The sequence below is a fragment of the Schistocerca nitens genome, chromosome 11 (assembly GCF_023898315.1).
Source record: "Schistocerca nitens isolate TAMUIC-IGC-003100 chromosome 11, iqSchNite1.1, whole genome shotgun sequence".
Lineage (NCBI taxonomy): Eukaryota > Metazoa > Arthropoda > Insecta > Orthoptera > Acrididae > Schistocerca > Schistocerca nitens.
In genome coordinates, this window is record NC_064624.1 from 47,839,824 (window position 1) to 47,860,311 (window position 20,488).

A 20,488-nucleotide genomic window follows, 5' to 3' on the forward strand; every position below is an offset into this window, starting at 1 on the left:
ATTGCAGAGTTAAAGTTAAAAAAGACTCTGGTCTCATGTTAGTTATTTAAGCAGTGGTGACATACAGAAACTGTGGAGGGCGTGTCTTTGAAAACATCTCTAAATCGTTGCTGCAACTGGCAGTGACAGTGCTTACTTGTGGTTTCATTCTGAGGTACCGATTGTTTGACACCACCACCACATTTCCCCACCACGAAACCTCCATACCAGTCATCTAGTGTTGTCACATGGTGATGGTGGGGGAGAGGTGGCCTGAATGCAAACACAGATGAGAAGAAAGGAAGTGGAACAACAGCCCAATGGCTGCTTGTTGTCCACATCATGATAGCTAGCTTGCGAATGACTAGCAGCACCGACCGAAAAACTGGCCACGTGGCAGTCGCTTATCCAGTAACACAGATGCTGTCGGTTGGGTCGATGGCAAGTGAAACACCTGGGGCAGTGTGATGGCTGTCTGTGGGCGGCGCCTCCACGGATACACGGATGTCAGCTCAGGCTGCAATCCTGGTTGACACCACTCTGGCACTTAGTTGCCAGGATGTTTCCTCAAATGTTGCGGACAGTTTAGTCAACCTTTGTGTAGAGCAACTTGCTCATAGATTGCACTTGTGACAGGCCAAACATGAAAAAATGTGGCTTTGCGTTGTCTTTAATGGTTCTGTGCACCTCAGAATCTTTAGTCCTCTGCAAATCTAGGTCACACAGTCTGCTGTTCTTTTCACATGGGTCACAGAGTTTGAGAAGCACTGAAAAATTGAACAAGTCTTACCCAAAAATCTTTGCACTGTTCCTAGAACTGAGTGCATGAAACATATATTGCAAGGTCACGAAAAGTAGCTGGCATGTTGCATGCGTGAGTGTGCGCAGGCATCCCCCCCCCCCCCCCCCACACACACACACACACAGTACTGGTGTCATCTGCAGATACTACAGAAGTAGGCGTCTATAGATGTGGGCTACTGATATTGTTGTGTATGAAACTTCCTGGCAGATCAACGCACACTCCGCTGCAGAGTGAGAATTTCATTCTGGAAACTGTCGTGTATGTTTATTGATGCACCAGTTGCGAACTAAAATTTCTTTTCTATTGGTGACATTGACACAAAATGCACCTCCTGTAATCTTCACTGAATCCGTGCACTGGACCTGTGCTTGCCCAGGCTGCCTTGTAAACAGACTGTCAGGCTAGGTCTTTGCATACCATGTGGAAGCATTTTGTCACACCAAGGACAATGTTACCTGTAATTTGAAAAGCACTGAAGACAAGACTTTCTCACTGTATTCTGCAGTGAACCTCACATACGATGCCACCGAAAGTTTTTACCTTCACTTTCACTGTTCATCTAATCACTGTTTTATTCACTTAAACATTAGGATGAACTTAAGACTGAGTGTCTTGTGCCTCATTTAACAAGAGAAATAGATGGATAATCAAAATCAACTTCAATTGTGTCCATCGTACTTAGATTCCACAATAGACAAAACTGTTTTCAGGTTGTGTTCAAGCAATTTTAGAACAGCTGTGCAAATGCATGTGTCTGACACATTTTATGTGACTGCAATATGTAACAAAATAATGCTATGGCTTAGCCCAAAGCACGTAAACCTGAAATATCTTGTTTAACCCTGTAAGTTCAGCTATCCACTGTTTAAAACACTGTTGCGGCAACTTCTTGAGATGAATAAGTCTGAACCTCACTGCTGTTATACATATCTGAGCAACAGAATGTTCATCTAACTTCCAAACAAGGTGGTCATGACGAAAATCGTGGCACAATTTTGAACACTGAATTGGGGCACAGTTTGAAACACAGTATGTCAGTTCCGACAGATGGAGAGAAAGCAATGGGCATCATAGCTGTAACGTTGTATGTGTCAAAGTGGGCTTCAACTTGCGTGTGATATTCAGACCAATCCTCTTCATTACCGTTAAACTAATGGTGCTTGGGAGGAGTGACTGGCTGTGGAGCAACTTAGTCATTTGTTAGATGCTGAGCAGCAGTTGCTCAGTGTGCTGCACCTGAAATTGAAGAACTTTGTGTTGAGAGGTAACCTGTTATGGCTCAGACACAGTTAAATGCTTTATGGCATACACAGGGCGAAACAGTACACACAAAGAATAGTATACCCATTGTCAGATGTCACAGGCTGCACAGATTGCTAAAGCAGGACAAGTGGCGAACTGTGGTGACACTAACATCTGTCTTCAATGCTTGGAAGAGTGCAATTGTGTCTGAACACAATGCACCGAACACCTCTAATGATGGGCTCCACAGGTAATGACTGCATGTGGCAATGTTAACACTGTGACATCAGCAACTAAAACTGAAATGGGCACGTGATCATCGGCACTGGACGTTGGTGCAGTGGCAGAGCATTGTACAATTGTACAGTCTGATGAGTCCCAATAGCTTCTTCATCAATCTGATGGTAGGGCATGAATGATATTCCAGGGGAAAAGCTCCTCCCATCTGTTCTGTGGAGAGACAAGCTGGCAGTGCCGCCGTCATGATGTGGGGAACATTCACAGGGGCATCTTGTGGGTCCAGTGGAGCTTGCTCAAGGCACCATGATAGCAAATGAGTATTATATACTGGTTGCAGACCACGCACAGCCCTTTCACTCACATTTATTGACAGTAGGGGCAGTTTCCAATAACATGTGCCATGTCACAAGGCAAGGAGTGTGATGGAGTGGTTTGAGGAACACATTGGCGAGTTCCAGTTGATATGCGACCCGATCGCACACATCTGGCATACGATGGAATGTGGCGTCTGAGCTCATCTCCCCCCTCTGGAATTGATAGGTAACTTAGGCTGTGTCCTACGTGAGTGACAGAAGAGACTGACAGTGCGCAACAGCTTCAGGCGACAAAACACAACCACAGGTGTAGTTACGGAAGTGTCCTACGTGAGCGATGTCTGTGTCGTTGCCTGTCTCCCACTGCAACTGGCGACGTTTGAATTCAAACGTATTTAAATCTTGTTGCTGCAGCATGTGCGACAGAGAGATACAGCCACGAGTCTTCTCGGCGAGGCAGTGGAGTGGACGCGATGGCAGCCATTGAAATACTTAGGAGATTATAAGAAAACTACTTGGTGAAAAAAATTGGTTCATCTGCATATTACAGCTTGATATCGTTGCTTGATAAAGGTCTCAATTTATTTTCGTTATTCGTCATAGTTACTGTGCTGCACGAAATTGAGTACATGCGTGCACGAAATTTTGAAGAATTTGCAGAGGTAAAATCACATTGCATAGACTTTCCATATAGTTCATTTAAGGCCATACATTATTGTGTATGAAATGTAACAATATATCTAAACTGTATTTAAAGTTGAGACCGGAATATTTCTTTTCATTCTTGAGATATTGGTTGTTACATCCGTGGATTGGGCAGAACCTTTCCTGCGCTTTGGGAATCAAGTGGTCATAAAAATTGTTATCTCATAAACGGTTCAAGATATTGAAAAGACGATATTTGGAAATGACAACACGCAGAAAGGACTACTTTATCGTATGATTGACACTCGATTCGCTTTCGTAAACGCGTGAGCAGAGCAAAAACAAGACTCCCTCTAAATTACACCATGAGGCTTTTTCCGAATTTTCACAGCCAAACAAAGGGAAAGAAACAGTAAACGGGGTATCAAAGTTATCAGTGTGAGGTCTAGTTTTGCATGAAAATGCGTAACTGCTTGAAAGTAATCTGGGTAATTATAAAAAACTTAATTAATGAGTTTAGGAAAAATTGAAATTTCACGAAAAGCTGCTGCCAAGCTATGTTAATGAAGTGTCAAAAATTTTGTCTGTTCAAGGCCTAGCTATTTTGCACATAAAAAGATACATTGATGTGGTATTTAAATGTCAAAAAGGATTCCCTCGAATCAAGTATGTTACAAAGGCAAACGAGGAGTCAGTAAATCATCCCTTCTGAATAAAACTTGAAAATCAAAAATGAAAGAAATCATCCAAATAATTTATGAAATGATTTGTGTAAAAGAAATAAGTAGATCAGAGAAATGTTCTACGTGCTTTTGAATGATGCTCAAAATCATGGATACAAAATGAGGTGCTCCAAACGATTCCCTAATATTTTTTATATCTTATTTTTAGACAAATCATTACACAAAATCTTTGACTTTCTTTTTAAAAAAATTGAATGGTTTACCTTTACACACTATTTAGATTAATGGTAACGCTTGGCCTTAACTCTGACTGCTGATGAATTACATTTGTAACAGCAGATATCTGTAAAATTTCATGCTTCATTGTAATTTGTTAGGAATTTAATGTTTGCGATATACTGGGATAGGTGTGTGTACACTTAAAGATAAAGTTCTTTGGCAAGACCATAAAAATATGCTTACCAATGCAGTGTAAGCAGTATATATAAAGTGTATTATACAGAATTGTAACGGAGTAAGTTAAAATATAAGATGCAGCTGAAATCCAACCTAGGACAACGAATCGTACTAATGTTCTGTAACGCTACCTCTACACATCTGTCCTTCAGTTATCAATCTACGTACTTGTCTATTAGGGTGGTCAGTAATGTAGTCAGCCATTCTTCTGCATCAATTGGCTGTTAAAAGCTCTTGATCACATAAAAAAACATTTGTATTTAATGTACTGGTGAGATAGTCGAATGCTCCTCTGTTCATTCACGTGTCTTTGAAGATTTGTATGGTGATCTTGGTAGTTGATATTTATGAAATTCTCCATGGAGATTCCTCCCTTTGTAAATTTCATGCACAGCATTCCTTTTCGCTTGATTTTCTTAGGTAAATCTAATTTTATTGTAGCCTTACTCTCCAGCTACAGTATTCTACAGTTTAAGGGCGCTGTTTTATAGAGACAGCTGGTTGGCTCTAAGCAGCCATCTTGTAGCGCAACATGGTCGCTCGCATGCAGGAAACCCGAGCTGTTGCCTGATGTTGCTGCTTGTCGCTGGAGTGTCACGTATCCAGAAGTTGCTCGCTGTCGATCGCTTCTGTCACTCACATAGGACACGGCCTTAAGTGTGCAGATGCAGTGCCAACTCCCTTCAGTGACCTACCAAGGCCTCACATTTCTTCCATGCAATTAAGTCACTGCTGTTGTCCATGCCGGCTATTAGGTAGGTGGTCATAATGTTGTGGCTGACCAGTGGCTATATAATACATCTGTTGTTGGTGTCTGGAGTTGAGTCACTTAATTTGTTTTCTTCTTCCACCCTACACGTTCTCATTTTGCTGCCCATTAATGTCCCCCTCCCTCCCCCCATTGTGGCAATGTGTAGGGATTCTTGATAAGTTGTATTCGAAATTTAGTCTCCCAATTTGGTTAGCTGGTTCTATTGATTGAGGTCATGGCTTCATATATTTAATGTTCGGTGGTTACATTGTGTACCTGTCAGTGGTATCTGAAATTTCTTCAATTCCTGCAGAATAGGTCTGTGTGTTAAGGCATTCCTAATTTTTTAAATGTGAAACATTGTCTCTGGTTACTCATGCAGTTACAGTGCTTGTGGTGATGTCAGCTTCCAGTTTAGAAGTACAGCGTGCCAGAGCTCAGATCGACATGTTTGATTCTTAACCTTGTGTGTGACGTGGGGAGAAATACACAGACTTGTTGCCCCTTATTGGCTGCATTTTAATCACCTTCCCAGGTCTCCATTTTTCAGAGTTTAAGTTGGTACTTGTTAGTGGATGCACAGTTGATTAGTTTAACTTGGTCTAGTCTAGTCTACTGAACTTTAACCAGTACATTGCTGCCCAATATGTGGTAGTAATATCAGTTGGGTTTGTTCTGATCCCCACACACAGTGTTATCACTGTAGTGATGCCAAAAACACAGCTGACAGTCTAAGCAGGCCACTCCTCTGCCTTCATCTAGCAGCTGTTCTGTTGGTTCACTCAGTGTGCCTACGTACTGGTTGAAGAGTGCCCACAAACCATTCTACTACTGCATACCTGCAATAGTCTAAGGATTGTAGCACCTAGAGTTGTCTGAAACTAGCAAATATTGCAGGGCATCAGAGTTTGTCGAAAGCATATGCAATATCTTTCGCAATGGCTATGCATCTTTGTTTCGTATGTTTTTGACAATTTCCAGAGCTTGATGAACTACAGCATCTGTTGCTTTCCTTTTATTAAGACCAAAATCTTGTGGGCCGAGGCCCCGAAGCACTCGAAGCCTGGAGGCAGCTGTACAGTAGCTTGTGCACCTTAGCCATTTTGGTTTTTGAGGAAAGTTGGCCTGCATTTTCTGGATGATTCCTGCAATTATGGTTCCCCAAACTGTAAATAGCATGCCTAGCCTTAAGGCATCATATATTAATTCTGGTAAGTACAGAGTGATCTGTGATATTAGTCTTTGGAGTATCTGTGAATGCATCCATTCTGGATCTGGAGTTTATTCTTTAGTTCTATTATTCCTACCACAACTTTGTAATGTGCAAATGGGTGGGTGACTAGCTGAATTGCATGGAGTGTGTTTGTGCTCCCTGAACATTCTGTTGTGTGTCAGTGACATCAAGGTAGGAGATCATTCAGTAGGAATAGTTTATTTCTTCATCCTCCTGTCACTGTACTCTTATACTGCTGTAGCTTACACAGAACACAGGGCAGCAATACATCCACACATTGCAATGTTGTGATAACCTGTTGTAACTTCTACATGTAGTGAAGCATGTCACCATGCCTAGTTCAGTCCCACATTCACATCTCACAGTACACATTCAGCAGCCGAGACGAAACTTGGAACTGACAGTTGGTCCTGTGCACCCGACAGCAGCCTGACTTCTGGTAGCCCCAGCTTTCACAAGCATCCTTGAGGTACTGACAACTGGGAAGTTTTCCATCAGTAATTGTGATTGGACTGGAAGACAAAAGGGGAAAGATGTTCTTGTCGGAGCACAAAAGGGTGAAAATATTGCTCTTTGAAGGACTCGTGCAGAAAAATGGTGAACTAGCTGCTTGAGCCCTCATTCTGCTTTACGTACCAAAATTTTTATCACCCGAAGATATTAATGCACACTTTACCCAGTCCCTCTTTGTAGTTAAGCCTTCAGACTCTGTATGTCCCTCGCACTGCCACTGCCCATATCTCGCTCTCGCTCTCGCTCAAAAATGCTGTGGTGTCAATGTTATTTTTTCCTATCCTTGTGTGTTCAAAATTTCAGTCCATAATGTGCTGTCCCCCTATACCTATGTGTATTATAATGCAGACCCATGAAGCATGTGTAGGGTCTCCACGTAGCTATTTTTCATTTCCACTGTCATCTCTCCATTTTCTCCTATTGGGTATATGTCCATCCATCTCTCTTTCACTTCTTCTGCTTTTGTCTCACACTGACCAGCAATATCTATCTCTTTTGGTTTCACTGCTGTTGTCTTCATGCATCTCAATTTTTCACTGCGACTTTATCACCTCCATCCCACCACCTAGTCTCCTCTCTTTTTCTCCCACTGGCACTGTATTTCCTAGCTTTTGCCATCACTCTCTATTACTCTTTCAGCACAAAAAAAATTATTTCCAGACACCAAAATTTTTGGTGAGGAAGTTGCAGTGACAATTGAGGCAGATGGTTCCCTACTTTGCTGTCAGTGTTTCAAAGAGTTAAATATTGTCACCTTTTCATGCTCTGATAGGAGCATTTTTCCCCTGGTAGTCTTTCACTGTGCATCTAAAGTTTCCACAGCCAACAGGCAATATCTCTGGAACCGCAATACATACTGACAAACGGCTTTTCCGGTTATTAATGTAAGGCAGGGACTCGCGAATGTAAATTCTGTGAGACATTCTAAGTGGTGTGGAAATACTGGTATCAACTCACTAGTTTTTTTTTTAGTGGACACTCCATATTATTCCATACACAATCGGTAACAAGAGCAATCACAATAATAATGGCATTGGTTGCAATGCAATACATAAATTATATTCTGAGAAATTGAAACATAAAGTTGCTGCATGAAATGAACGAAATGCGCTGTTATTGTACTTCCCGCACGTTGCTCGTAATCATGATGTGATTGACATGCATGTTCTTACATTCATTTTTTAATTTTTTTATTTACACATAAAGTTCTGTAGGACCAAATTGAGGAGCAAATCTCAAAGGCCATGGAACGTGTCAGTACATGAAATTACAACATAAAAGTAATAACAGATAAAAATAAATGACTTTGTGACTAACCTAGGCCTCCTAATTGCTGAGGACTGCTGCATGTTCCCTAAATCTACAGCTACACAAGGCTCCTCTCCTCACCACTCAACTCTGACAGTTGGTCAAATCTATTGCATATACGCAAAGTAAAACTGTCTGAATACCTCCTCTTCCTAGCTGCCTTCTTGCCAATTGCCAGTTCCCATTCCCCCACTACCCTTCACCCGCCTCAACCTATCTAGTTCCTCCTTTGCGTGTTGTAACTGCTCCTCTATCAACTTATTTCTACTACAGATTCTGCATTCCCAGGAGAGGATCTCACTAAAATAACCACTGGCTTCACCACTGCATTCCCCCCGATGAAAATACTTCAAACAAATCCCATACCGTAACCCACTATTCACAAACCTCTGACAGAACCCACACTCCTCACTCATGGTAAAATTTTAAAATTACTGAAAAACTATATGGCTACATTACCAAAGTTCAGTTACACCACTAGAATTATTTATAGAACTAGCAATAAAGGTCTCGAAATTCTCTGCCTACTAAGAAAGCAACTACTTGTATAAATACTACTACACAACAGGTAATACCAATACCAACAAAACTTCACAAAATTACTAGCTAAAACCAAAAAATTCAAAAGGCTACTGGAACACTAAACGAAGTTAACAGCAACTGAAGATTTTAATGATGTATTTCACTAGAAACAATAAACGTCAGGTGAAAACTAATGTACGAAATTTACTAAACAACTTACACACAGAAAACTCTAAAAAACACACAGTGAATGATTCCAAAAGTTTATTAAATCATTATTTCGCCTCAAACAGCATGAAACACTGCCAAAACTATTAAATTTAATAACTGTATAACAGTGCACAAATAAATTTGTCAGTACTTGGCTTTCTAACTGCTACTGCTGTAGTGCAAGCTGCAAAATGTACACACACATTGCTATCATGAGGGCCTAAGGCAGTAATAAGGGTTGTTTCTGCCACAACCATTGATATCTACATAAGTGTCCCTCATACATGTCGTATTCATCTACGTACAGATTGTGGAACAGTACCTGCCAGTGTAAGCTGCCTCGTTAGTGTCCAGGTCAACCCTTTGCCTCTGCAGCTGCGTACAGCAATGGGCTGCAATCAGCGCTGTATGTGGGAATGGCTCACTGTGATGCAGGTTGTTCTTTGTGAAAGTATGTACAGGTACATGGCACTGGTGTACTGTACACTGTGATTGGTGTCGGTTGTAATCGTGGTATTAATTTACCTGTCAATCTGTTCTAGGCATTTGACATGGTATTCAAAAATGATGAAATCGTTGACATGTTACTGTACAGAGAATGCCACAAATATGGCACATCTCCACAAGTATTGTCAGAAGGCTTCGTGTGACAGGACAGTTCTGTCCATGAACGTGGTTCTGGAGCAGGGGCCTCACACGTGAAGCAACAGATGTAGTTGTTGTAGTGATCCCTGCAATAAAGCCTCGTGCAAGTATTCGTCAAATGGTGACGGATGGGAATTCCTCGAATGAAAGCATGACACATATTCTGCACAGGCATAGATACCACCCGTATCATGTGGCAGTACATAGTCCTCCATAACGACTACGTTTAGTCACTTGGAATACTGTCAGTGCAGAGTTGCCACAAGCTGTGGAAGTCAGGGAATTTCAAACATGTCAGGGAATAAGGGAAATTTGGAAAAAAAAAATAAACACAGGAAATATGTTGTTTTTGTCCCAGTAGATGAAATGGTTTGTTTACTGAGGTGCCAAGCAGTCACTGGCAGGGGGCAGCTGAGTACGTGCACCACTTCCCTCCCTCATTCTTTCTGCTTCTCCCTTCCCCACCTGTCCCCTCGCTTGCAGTCTGTGCTGCCACCACTTCTTGCCATTAGCCTAGCAGCTGCCAAGAGGCAGGGAGGTGTGAGGAGTGGTTTGGCTCTGATTCTCGAGAGACTGTAGACACAGCGACTGGCAATAGCAGTCGTGTGTGCATGACTTGTTACTGAATGATTCTGTGAGAGTGCGTGTGTGTGTGTGTGTGTGCCCTTTGTAAATGAAAATTTTTAAATTTTATCTCTACACAGCATTGTTTGAAAATGGTCAAACAGTAAAGGCAGGAACCAGTCATATCTTCAATAAATAAACGTGCAGTTGAGGATGCTGTTCACTAATTTTACTTCATTCGTGGAATCATGATTCCTGGAGCAATCACAGAAATCAATTATCTTAGCTTGTGTAGGTGTTTTTCCTTCAAAAACATGTAAATATGTTTACACTGAATACAGTGACAAATTTAAACTTTTAATTCTGATTCAGTGGCAGCCTCTTACCAGATGTCGGTAACATATTTACGTTGTCCTCATTACTGATCTTCCTCGTACTCATTCAGCATTGTAGTCTGATGTTTAGTATGGGCCTACTGAGTCAAGTGTGTTGTTTCCTTGTGTCTATCAACACTATTTAGTGGACAAAATTTAAATGTTATGATGACTTTTTAATGAGTGAAAGTTTCCACTGGCTTAGCTCCATTCTCTCATGCCTTATCTGAAATACCTTCCCTGCTGTCTTAATGTTTGTTACGTGTGCCTGTTACAGTTCAGTCTCTGATAAATGAGCTAGTTTGAGTATTGCTTTAGCGGCATATTTGCAATGCCCTGTTCAATAATCCTGTCAGTTCAGGAATACTGGGCCCTTACATTTACCTTTGGTTTGTTCTTTATGAACAATTTTTGGTTTGGTACACTTAGCTGCTGTTACGGAGGAACTTGGGAAAACCAGTGTGTAAACTGACAGAACAGTGGGCTGTTGAACTCAGGTGCCCCACCAGCGTCACAGGCAGCGTGTGTCGTGTTGCCACTGTGGACAGGCCCCTGGCTGCAGTAAGCGGCCTTCTGCCCCCCAATCCCCCACAATCCCCTGTGCGCACACCCGCCGACGCAGTGCCTCTTGTTTTCAGCACGCCGGCCGCCGCAGACTGCAGGCCCACCAGCACCAACCCCGGCACTCGGCCGCTCAACAACCACGGCCGCACTCCTGCTGCAGCTGCCCGCCACACTCCCCTGCCACCTGACGACGCGGCTGTCTCCCACCTGCGGTGAGTACCATCACTGCCAATGCACGACTTGTACATTCACAGTAACTCTCAGTGCCGCATCAACCAAATGTTACACTGAAAAGATCTAATTTAAATTTTTTTAAATTTTCAATGAAGCTGAGCTTAGAGCTATGAGCAAAAATTACTTCTTCATTTAATTGGTGTGTTTAATGCGGCTGGGGCTCTTTATGGTGTTGATGTACCTTAAAAATTAGTTCTAAAAGAAGTTGGTGAGAAGACAAGGTTTCAGTGCACTGACATTCAACGAAACTTACATGTCACATGAATGTATTCTCACAAGAAACCTCTTTAAGTGCAAGGTCACAGGATGTCTTTCACTCATTTGAAAGTGTTAACATTTCTGATGGAAAAAATTTTAACTGCTAATGACTCACCATCTTCAACAGGAGGGTAACAGAAAAATGTTTCCGTGAGGTTCAGAGATCAATCTCCTATATAGTGCGATAGTACATTTTATAGGCATGGAACACACATACATCTAGAGGCTGAATTTTCCAGTGATACAAATCGTTGTATCACACACCTTTAAGGAGGGATAATTTGTTCTAAAGGAGTGTGGTTTTTATAGGCAGACCAGGAATTGAGCAAAAGCGACGTTTTAACAAGCTGTTGGTCAGAAGCAATGCTCATACTATAGCTGTAGTTCTCTTATGCCCGTTTTCCCGCTCTTGCTTGCTTTCACGTAACTATTCCCTGTTATTGGAAATAAGCGACCGACGGTAGCGGTCATAGACAGTTGGCTGTATAACAAAAATTTCTCTGACAGTGAATTGGAAGGTTTAAAAGAAGCATTCATTGGGACTAGATTGACATTGCAATTCCTTCTTAACTTGAACGTGCTCAATGTACCTGCACGGGCATAGGACCACCAACAGTGTGACTATTCAGCATGCCATTTGAAACTGATCAGAGAAGAATGCAGCAAGACGTTATGGAATAGTGTGTCCCAACTTTCAAGTGGGAAAGGGGGTGCAATGCATATGTTGTAACTTAAATGGCATGTGAAATATATGAATTGACATAAGAAAATTCATTGCTCCCACCTATACAGAGATTCAAGGATTTCATAACTCAATTATCTAGAATGGTCAGCCGTAGATATGAGCAATGTGTGGATCTACTTGCAGTGGGTCCCACGGCTTCCTATTGTTATCCAATTTGGTTATTCTGTTAATGAAGCAAGGGTTCCATTGCTCTGGCCACTAAAACTGTGTTAAGTTCTCTGTGTTCCACTGCCCAGAACCCCATCAGATTCCCTTGTTGATTTCGTTGTTTTCTCCTAGTTCAGTATACGGAAACACCTGTTCATAGTCATATATTGGTACGTTTGTCGCATATATATCAATTCTCAGCTGCCATTGACGGAAACACAATCTGCCTGTGTGCCATGCCCACCTGCATAGCCCAATAAATGTGCGAACATTCGATACATATAACTTCTTACGTGGTGAACAGCCTCTTCACTCGCTCCACAGAATCACTGTGGGCTACTGGTAAAATAGCGACACCAGAATAACAACCCTGACTCCACAGGAGTGAAGCCCAGCTTAAACACTAATAGTGAAAGTTACTCATAGCTACTACTGGATTTTACACTAAAATTATTGAAGAGGCTAAGATTGAGAGTAACAAGAAGCTCCATTGGAATCATCAGTGGCAGTACATGGCAAGGGTTTAACGAGATGAGTGGCCAGTTGCTCTTCGTAGGCTTGTGGATGAAACTCTTAGTGCAGAGACGTCAGGCTGTGTCCTACTCATGTCTGGTGCCGCATGCAAACTTCCATGAGAAAATATCAACATTTAGAGCTAGCATTGTGGTGTTTCAGTGAAATATCAGCAAATCCAGTGAGCAACTGTGAGCAGCGTATTCCCCAGTAACTGACAAAACAATTCTCAGCCAATATGTTATACTACTGCTGGCTGCTATTAATTGTCATTCCAGTAACTGTCTGGAATTTGCTGTTACCCAGTGACAGTCATGGTGCAACCAATGCCTAACCAATACCTGACAGCTTCATGGATCGGACTGTTCCCTGGACAGCATATATATGCTAAGAGTCGATTACCTTCCTTCTTCTTGCTCAAGTCTCCGAACTTTTTAAGAAGAATGATGAGATGCTCGTTCGGACATGCATGCATGTCTCAAGGAGCAGGCATTGCGACAGCTACATCTGTTATGAACGAAATAATTGATCAACAATACAGGCACTGCCTCATTGTTTTATCTCACCACATCAGGCAATGTCTTTCAATCAGTGTCCTCCCCAGTACAGAAATTGATGTGTGTATGAGTACAGTTAGTGATGCACGAATGATGACATTTTGAAAGTGTGGGTCTGGCCACAAGTTGTGCACGGATAGCGAAAGTGGTTAAGGCGAGCACTCGCGTAAAGCGGGAAATCGGGGGTAGAGTCCAGGTCCGGCATGAATTGTCACTGCCAACATCCTCTTATGAACTTGAAGGCTGTCATACTCCCATCTGCAAAAGCATTTCACGCATTTCATAATGGCTGCAGCTGCTGCAGTGCATTTTTCTTTGGACATGCACAAATTAACAAACGAACATTGTGTTGGTCTTCGTAACAACACAGCCACTGCAGTACTGTCAATGATAATACACTGATGTGACAAAAAGTCATGGGATACCTCCTGAATTGTGGTGGACCTAGACATGGCAGGAACTCGGCAAGTCGTCAGAAGTCGCCTGCAGAAATAGCTGTGCTGCCGCTACAGCCCTCTATAATTGCGAAAGTGTTGCCACTGACGTCTCGATTATGTCCCATAAATATTCCATGACATTCATGTCAGGTTATCTGGGTGGCCAAATCATCCGCTTGAGTTGTCCAGAATGTTCTTCAAACCAGTCGCAAATACTTGTGGCCCAGTGACATGGTGCAATGCCAGTCACAAACATCCCATCATTGTTTGGGCAAATGAAGTGTGTATGAATTGCTCCAGATGGCCTCCCCTAAGTACCCGAACATATGGATTCCCAGACAATGTTCAGTTCAGTTCAACCAGAGGACCAGTGCATTCTATATAAACACAGCCCTCACCACTATAGAGCCAGCACCAGCTTGCATCGTGCCTCGTTGACAACCTGAGTCCATGGCTTCCTGGGATATGCGCCTCACTCAAACCCTACCATCAGTTCTTACCAACTGAACTCTGGACTAATCTGAGCAGCCCACAGTTTTCCAGTCATCTAGTGTCCAGCTGATACAGCCACCAACCCCAGAGAGGCAATGCAGGCGATGTTGCACTGTTGTCAAAGGCACTCACGTCGGTCTTGTTATTATTGCCCATTAGGGCCAAATTTTGCCACACTGTCCTAATATATGTGTTCTTCATAATGTCCCACATTGATTTCTGGGGTTATTTCACACAGTGTTGGTTGTCAGTTAGCACTGATGACTCTAGGCAAATGCCACAGCACTCGGTCATTAAGTGAAGGCAGTAGGTCACTGTGTTCTCAGTGATGAGAGGCCGTGCCTGAAATTTGGTATTTTTGGCACACTCTTGACACTGTGTCCCGTCTCCGGCCATCCTGATTTAGGTTTTCCGTGATTTCCCTAAATCCTTTCAGGCAAATGCCGGGATGGTTCCTTTCAAAGGGCACGGCCGATTTCCTTCCCCGTCCTTCCCTAACCCGAGCTTGCGCTCAGTCTCTAATGACCTCGTTGTCGACGGGACGTTAAACACTAATCTCCTCCTCTCCCCTTGACACTGTGGATGTTCGAATGTTTCCAAAATGGAACTTCCTATGCATCTAGCTTAGTTGATGAAATGAAAATATATCATTATTTTCTCCAAAAAATATTGATATACTTTTGGAAAATGTGACACTGATATATATCATTGTATCGATATCAAAACAGCAATATCGACTGCTGATATTTCAATTTTATAGTATATTTTTTCACAATTTTCCAAAAATATTTGAAGTATTTTTTAAAATTGTAGTAGGACATAATTTTACTTTAACTGTGTGAAGGCATCCTACTACATTTTGAGCTTTCATAATTTCCGATCTTTCTGTTTGACACTGTAAAGCAAGTATATGTGGCACAGAACAATTTAAATTGCACTGGGGGTGGTGGTTTGAATGGAGTAACAAGACTGATAAGAAACAGAACACCAGTGGCATTAAAACACAATTTTTGTGGCAACTAGTGTGCTATTTCTTTGAATCAATATTCTTTAAAAACAGTTGCTGAAAATGAACAACAAAAATGTAAATGTCGAGAATGGTAGTTGCAGTGGGCACAGACGTGTGAGGGGAAATGCTGACATAATTGGTGGCCAGCGCAACCAACAGTAACTGCAAATGTTTAGATTCACCATGCAATTTTGACACTACAGCTGCTAGGTCGCTGGCATTTGCGGAAATGAAAAAACAGGGAAGGCGACATTAAGTGTATCAGACAAATCCTATATATGCGTCAAAACCGAATGATTGACCCATCAGACGCCTTTCATTGTGCCACTTGCGTGGAGTTACCACTTTTAGCAAAGTGTTTATTGGCATGCGTGAACATCCAACATTTCGTTTCAGTTCTCGCTCTAAAAGGAGATGGACAGGTTGCTACCTTGTTGATGTACAGAATATGTAATAATAAACAGATACTTCTACAGCTCGAAAACCAGCAGTATATTTTCAACGTGTAGCCGATATTTTTATAGGCAGGAGTGCCCCAATATTTTGTCCATCGATACACACAGGTGTTTCAATATATCAAGAGTCGATATCAACATTTTAATAAATATCCTTGTATTGGATACTCCATATTCTTAAAAATATCAACAATCCTAGTCTAGCTCTGACTGCCATTCTGCAATCAAAGTCTGCTTATTCCCGTCGTGCAGCCATTGAGACGGCAATCTTTGCATGCGAGTCACCTGAGTAAAAGTGACAGCCCGACCAATGCACAGCCCTTTTATACCTTGAGTGCATGATACTACCACCATTTGTATATGTGGACATCAGTATCCCACAACTTTAATCAGATCTGTGTAATACTTCATCTGTCTTCGCCTGAAGGCACACAAGTGCTTGTTAATGGTGAAACACATACTGTCAGGTCGAAATTAGAAACTACTTGCCATTATAAACAGAGACAAACCTTAAATAAGTTAAATGTTTTGTTCAAAGTAACTGATGACTTGTCATCCACAAACTAAATCCTTTTCTTAACAAAATGCAGTTTTAAATTTAAGTATGTACTAAAGTTGTGGACCATCCACCTCAGGCCACATGTGGAATTGCTGTTTGAGAAATAGATGAACAGAAGGTGCGTTGGATGATATGCAGTTGCATGGTATGGCGGTTCAACGGCTCATATCATCTGACATAGTTGCAGTTCACTACAGACTGCATATTTCAGTGCTCTCCATAGAAAGTAATAGAGGAGTGAAATCAGGGTAGCTTGCCTGCCGATGTGCTGCAGCATTCCATCCTGCCCAGCAGTCAGGAAACTTTTCATTTGGTGGTTGCTTTACAGCAGGAGAAGTCTGGGCAATGGTCGTATTCAAACCACATACACTGTCAGTTATCCAGTGGTACTTCGTCTGGAAGAATGGGCAGAATGTTTGTAAGAACATGTCCATACGTACTTCCATTTAACCTCCCCCCTTTGATGAAGTAAGGTCCCACTATGTAATTTCCTATCATACCACACCATACAGTCACAATTCAGGGTCGTTATTATTGTACCTGACCAAGCCAGCCTGGATTTTCAGTGTCGTGTGCAGGCACTGCAGATCAGATAGATACAATTGTATGCTATGTTCAAAATAATGTCCTCAACTGTTCCTGATGTACTGACGGTAGAGATGGCATTTATGTGAATGTGGGGATGCAAATGACACTCATCTCCCACATTCCTAGCGGTACGTCTCATGCTACTGTGTGAACTGACAGACGTCGTAGCTGGAACAGCGTCTTAAAGTGCTCTGTCAGCCAGTCTTTGTCCTTGTCCTCTGTGTGATGCTGGAGATCTCTGTTCGCACCAGTGACCTAATTATTCGTGCAAGGCTCTGGCGCAATGGAAAATGATGAAAAGAAGACATTCCTGTTTCAACAGAATTTCTTTGACATCCTCGATATAAAATTAGCATGTCTGACTTCTCATTGGTGTACATATCTGCATTCGAAGAATACTGAAGCACAAAAGACTCGCATATAGACTTGGCAGTTTGTGCTAGTTCTACAGTGCAGGCAAGTAAACAGTTGAAAGGTCACTTACAGTGGTGCAGCCTAGCCTGACTATCTTTTGTTCATGATGCAGTGTTGTCTGTCAGTGAAGTGAGTGAACGAGCCAGTGAGTGCCCACTCTGCCTACCCACCTACGTCATGAGATGCTTCTGTGCGCTCTTTCAAAGTGCTGTACCACAGCGCATGTTTTAAATCAGCAGTGACCCAGTGTGGAGACACATCCTGGCAGTGTTTACTTCTATGTAAATGAGTTGACACTATCGCAATGCAGCAGACTGCCCACTCCTGAAATGCAACATTATGGAGTAAATTACATTAACATGGGTACAGGAATCAAGTCAGGGCTCCCGTATATGTTACAAATATAAAACCGAATGCCTGTTCCACTGAATGTGTGTGTTTGTCTACAACTTCCTCCAAAATTGGCATATATATTCCATCTGATATGATATTAAACAAAAAGCACTGCACGTATACTGGAGAATTTAAGGCTTTCCTTTGATGGGATGCATTGAAACGTGACAATTCTTGTGACAAGAGTTGTGCTCAAAAGTGACGGAAAACTTGTTTTGCGTGTTCTACAACTCATTTGCATGACTTTTTTGTCGTGTTGGTAAACTTGTCTCAAAAGTATGTGTACACCAGGCATATAGAATATTTAGTATGTTGTCAGATGTTGGAAAGGTTATTGGTGTGTTAGTAGTAGTGGTGATTATTTAATGTAAAAGCGGCTAGTGCATTTGTATTACATGTTGTTACAAGAATGGAATGAAATGCATCAAGGTTTTAGAAATATTACATACTGCTTTTGGTGAGTCTACCATCAGTAAAACTAGTCTTTACAACTGATACACGTTTCGAAGATGATGATTACGAAAAGGTTCATAAAAGAAGACGAAGTAAGTTTCACGATATAATGTTTGAGCTAACAATCAATCGTCTGTGACAATATTCCAGATGGCCAAGAATGGTCAAAAGTGAATCTCATGTTTCTCACAGTGTTCTTAGATTTCAACAGTTTAGTGCACCATGACTTCCTGTCATAAGGTGAAATGGTCAGCAAGCAGTGGAACTTTAAAACTCATCGCCAGTGGCCTGAAGAAAAAAAAACCTCCAGATTTGTTGTGGAACAAACATCTCTGCATTGTGATAATGCACCTGCTTACAATTCACTGCGTGTTCTTGCATGTTTGGCTACAAACCATACTGTAGTCATGCCCTTGGCACCACGATCATCCTGTGTGAAATTTTGTTCCAAAAAATTAAGACAAACCTTAAAGGCCTGTCTTTTTCATACACGAATCATATTCGAAACACATCCCCGAGAGGTAGGGGTTATCTCATAGAAAATTCCAGAATTGCTTCAGTAACTGGTACACACACTGGAATAAATGTATAACATGTAATGGGAAATGTTTTGATGAAGACATAGATGTAGACTAATACATAAACCCAGTAATAGATCCAATATTCACTGCTGTCGCTTTCAATAATGTTGTCAGTGTTGACACCTACGTTTTGTTGACAGGTGATGACATTGTATTTCAGTACTTAGAAATGTGATTAGTTACTTGTGTTTTCTTCCTAAGTATCAGAAGGGATTGCTGCCAACAGAAGGTAGTGTTAGAGTTGTATTCCTGTGGAGGTCAACCATTGGTTACCAACAGGATTCAGAGGTCAAATGAGGTGACCCTTTGGAGTGAATTAAGAGAAAGTTATAGCTCTTTTAGTAATGAGACGGAGTGAACCAATTTTTAATGGGAAGTGGCTGCAGATTTATATTGTGGGCTACTGGTAAGTATCTGTCTGCGATACGCTGATAGAGCTGTATCGTAGAGGGGAGATTTCTAGATTTGTAACTTGTCGTTAAGCAGAAGTGTATTCAGGACTGCTCACAGTTGTACGTCTGTGATGGTTTTTTCATTTGGTGTCTGAGTGTTTATAGCAGAGTGTAAGAATGTTGATATTTTGTGCAGGTTGCTTTCCGAAGCAGAGAGAGGGAGGAGGCTGATAGAAGCAGCCAAGGAGGGGGCGGTAGAGCAGCTGTGCAGGTTGCTGGTGGCAGGAGCGGACGTGGGGGCGAGGGACAGAGCGTGGTACAGCCGGACTGCCCTGCACTGGGCAGCAGTCTGGGGCCATGTGGGGGCAGCCAGCTGCCTCATAGGGGCCGGTGTGGAGGTCGACACCAGGGGCAGCAGGCAGACAACGCCCCTACACTTCGCTGCAGCAAATGGCCACACGGCTCTGATGCAGATGCTGCTGGATGCATCTGCTGACCCAAATGGCAGAGATGACTTGGGGCTTACGCCACTACACTTGGCGGCAAGGTGGGGCCAGACAGAGGTGGCGGTTGAACTGCTGCAGGTGGGAGCTGACAGTGTGGCCAGGGATGGCAGGGGGAGGACCCCTCTGGACCTCGCCATGCAGAACGAGCAGCAGCTGGTGGAAATGCTGCAACAACGCTGATGTACAGCATTACACAAAACATAATTAGTTATACCATATGTCTTAGTCATAAATAAAGAATACAAAAAAATGATCTTTTGTTCACTCATTTATACCTAACATTTCGTGCTGCATATCACTACTCTGGTAACACATGACAACTGCAACAATCAGAGATAGCTGTAAACTAACATGAGGAACCATTATTTTGAGGATTCAGTCTGTAAAATACTTCACGATAGATTTTTCAAAATCTCAACAATTGAAAAACACTCCATTATTAATAAACACCACCTCTGTCTCATTGTATACAACATATTCAAGTTACTTACAAGGATACAGACAGTACCCATCATGACTGCCTGCATTTCGAAACGTGAACATCCATTCTCTTTGAAGACACTAATGGCACAATAGTGTTGATTGTCTAGCACATCATGCAGTTGCATTAACGTCTGTTGTTCGAACCAGTCCCCGACATTACCTGATTACTGGAAACTATATGCTGGCAGCATACATGGTGCTATGTTGCACCAGTGTAAACTAC

General features: G+C 42.1%; 1 protein-coding gene across 1 annotated transcript in view; it reads left to right on the forward strand.

The window, feature by feature from the left end:
- LOC126212600 (ankyrin-3-like) overlaps window positions 1-19,962 on the forward strand; it is a 33,029-nt gene extending 13,067 nt beyond the window's left edge. Inside the window, exons 3-4 of the mRNA XM_049940028.1 lie at window positions 11,124-11,261; window positions 19,473-19,962. Coding sequence (XP_049795985.1) covers window positions 11,124-11,261; window positions 19,473-19,962 — 628 coding nt within the window. The remainder of the gene's footprint in view (window positions 1-11,123; window positions 11,262-19,472) is intronic.
- The last annotated feature ends 526 nt before the right edge of the window (window positions 19,963-20,488 follow it).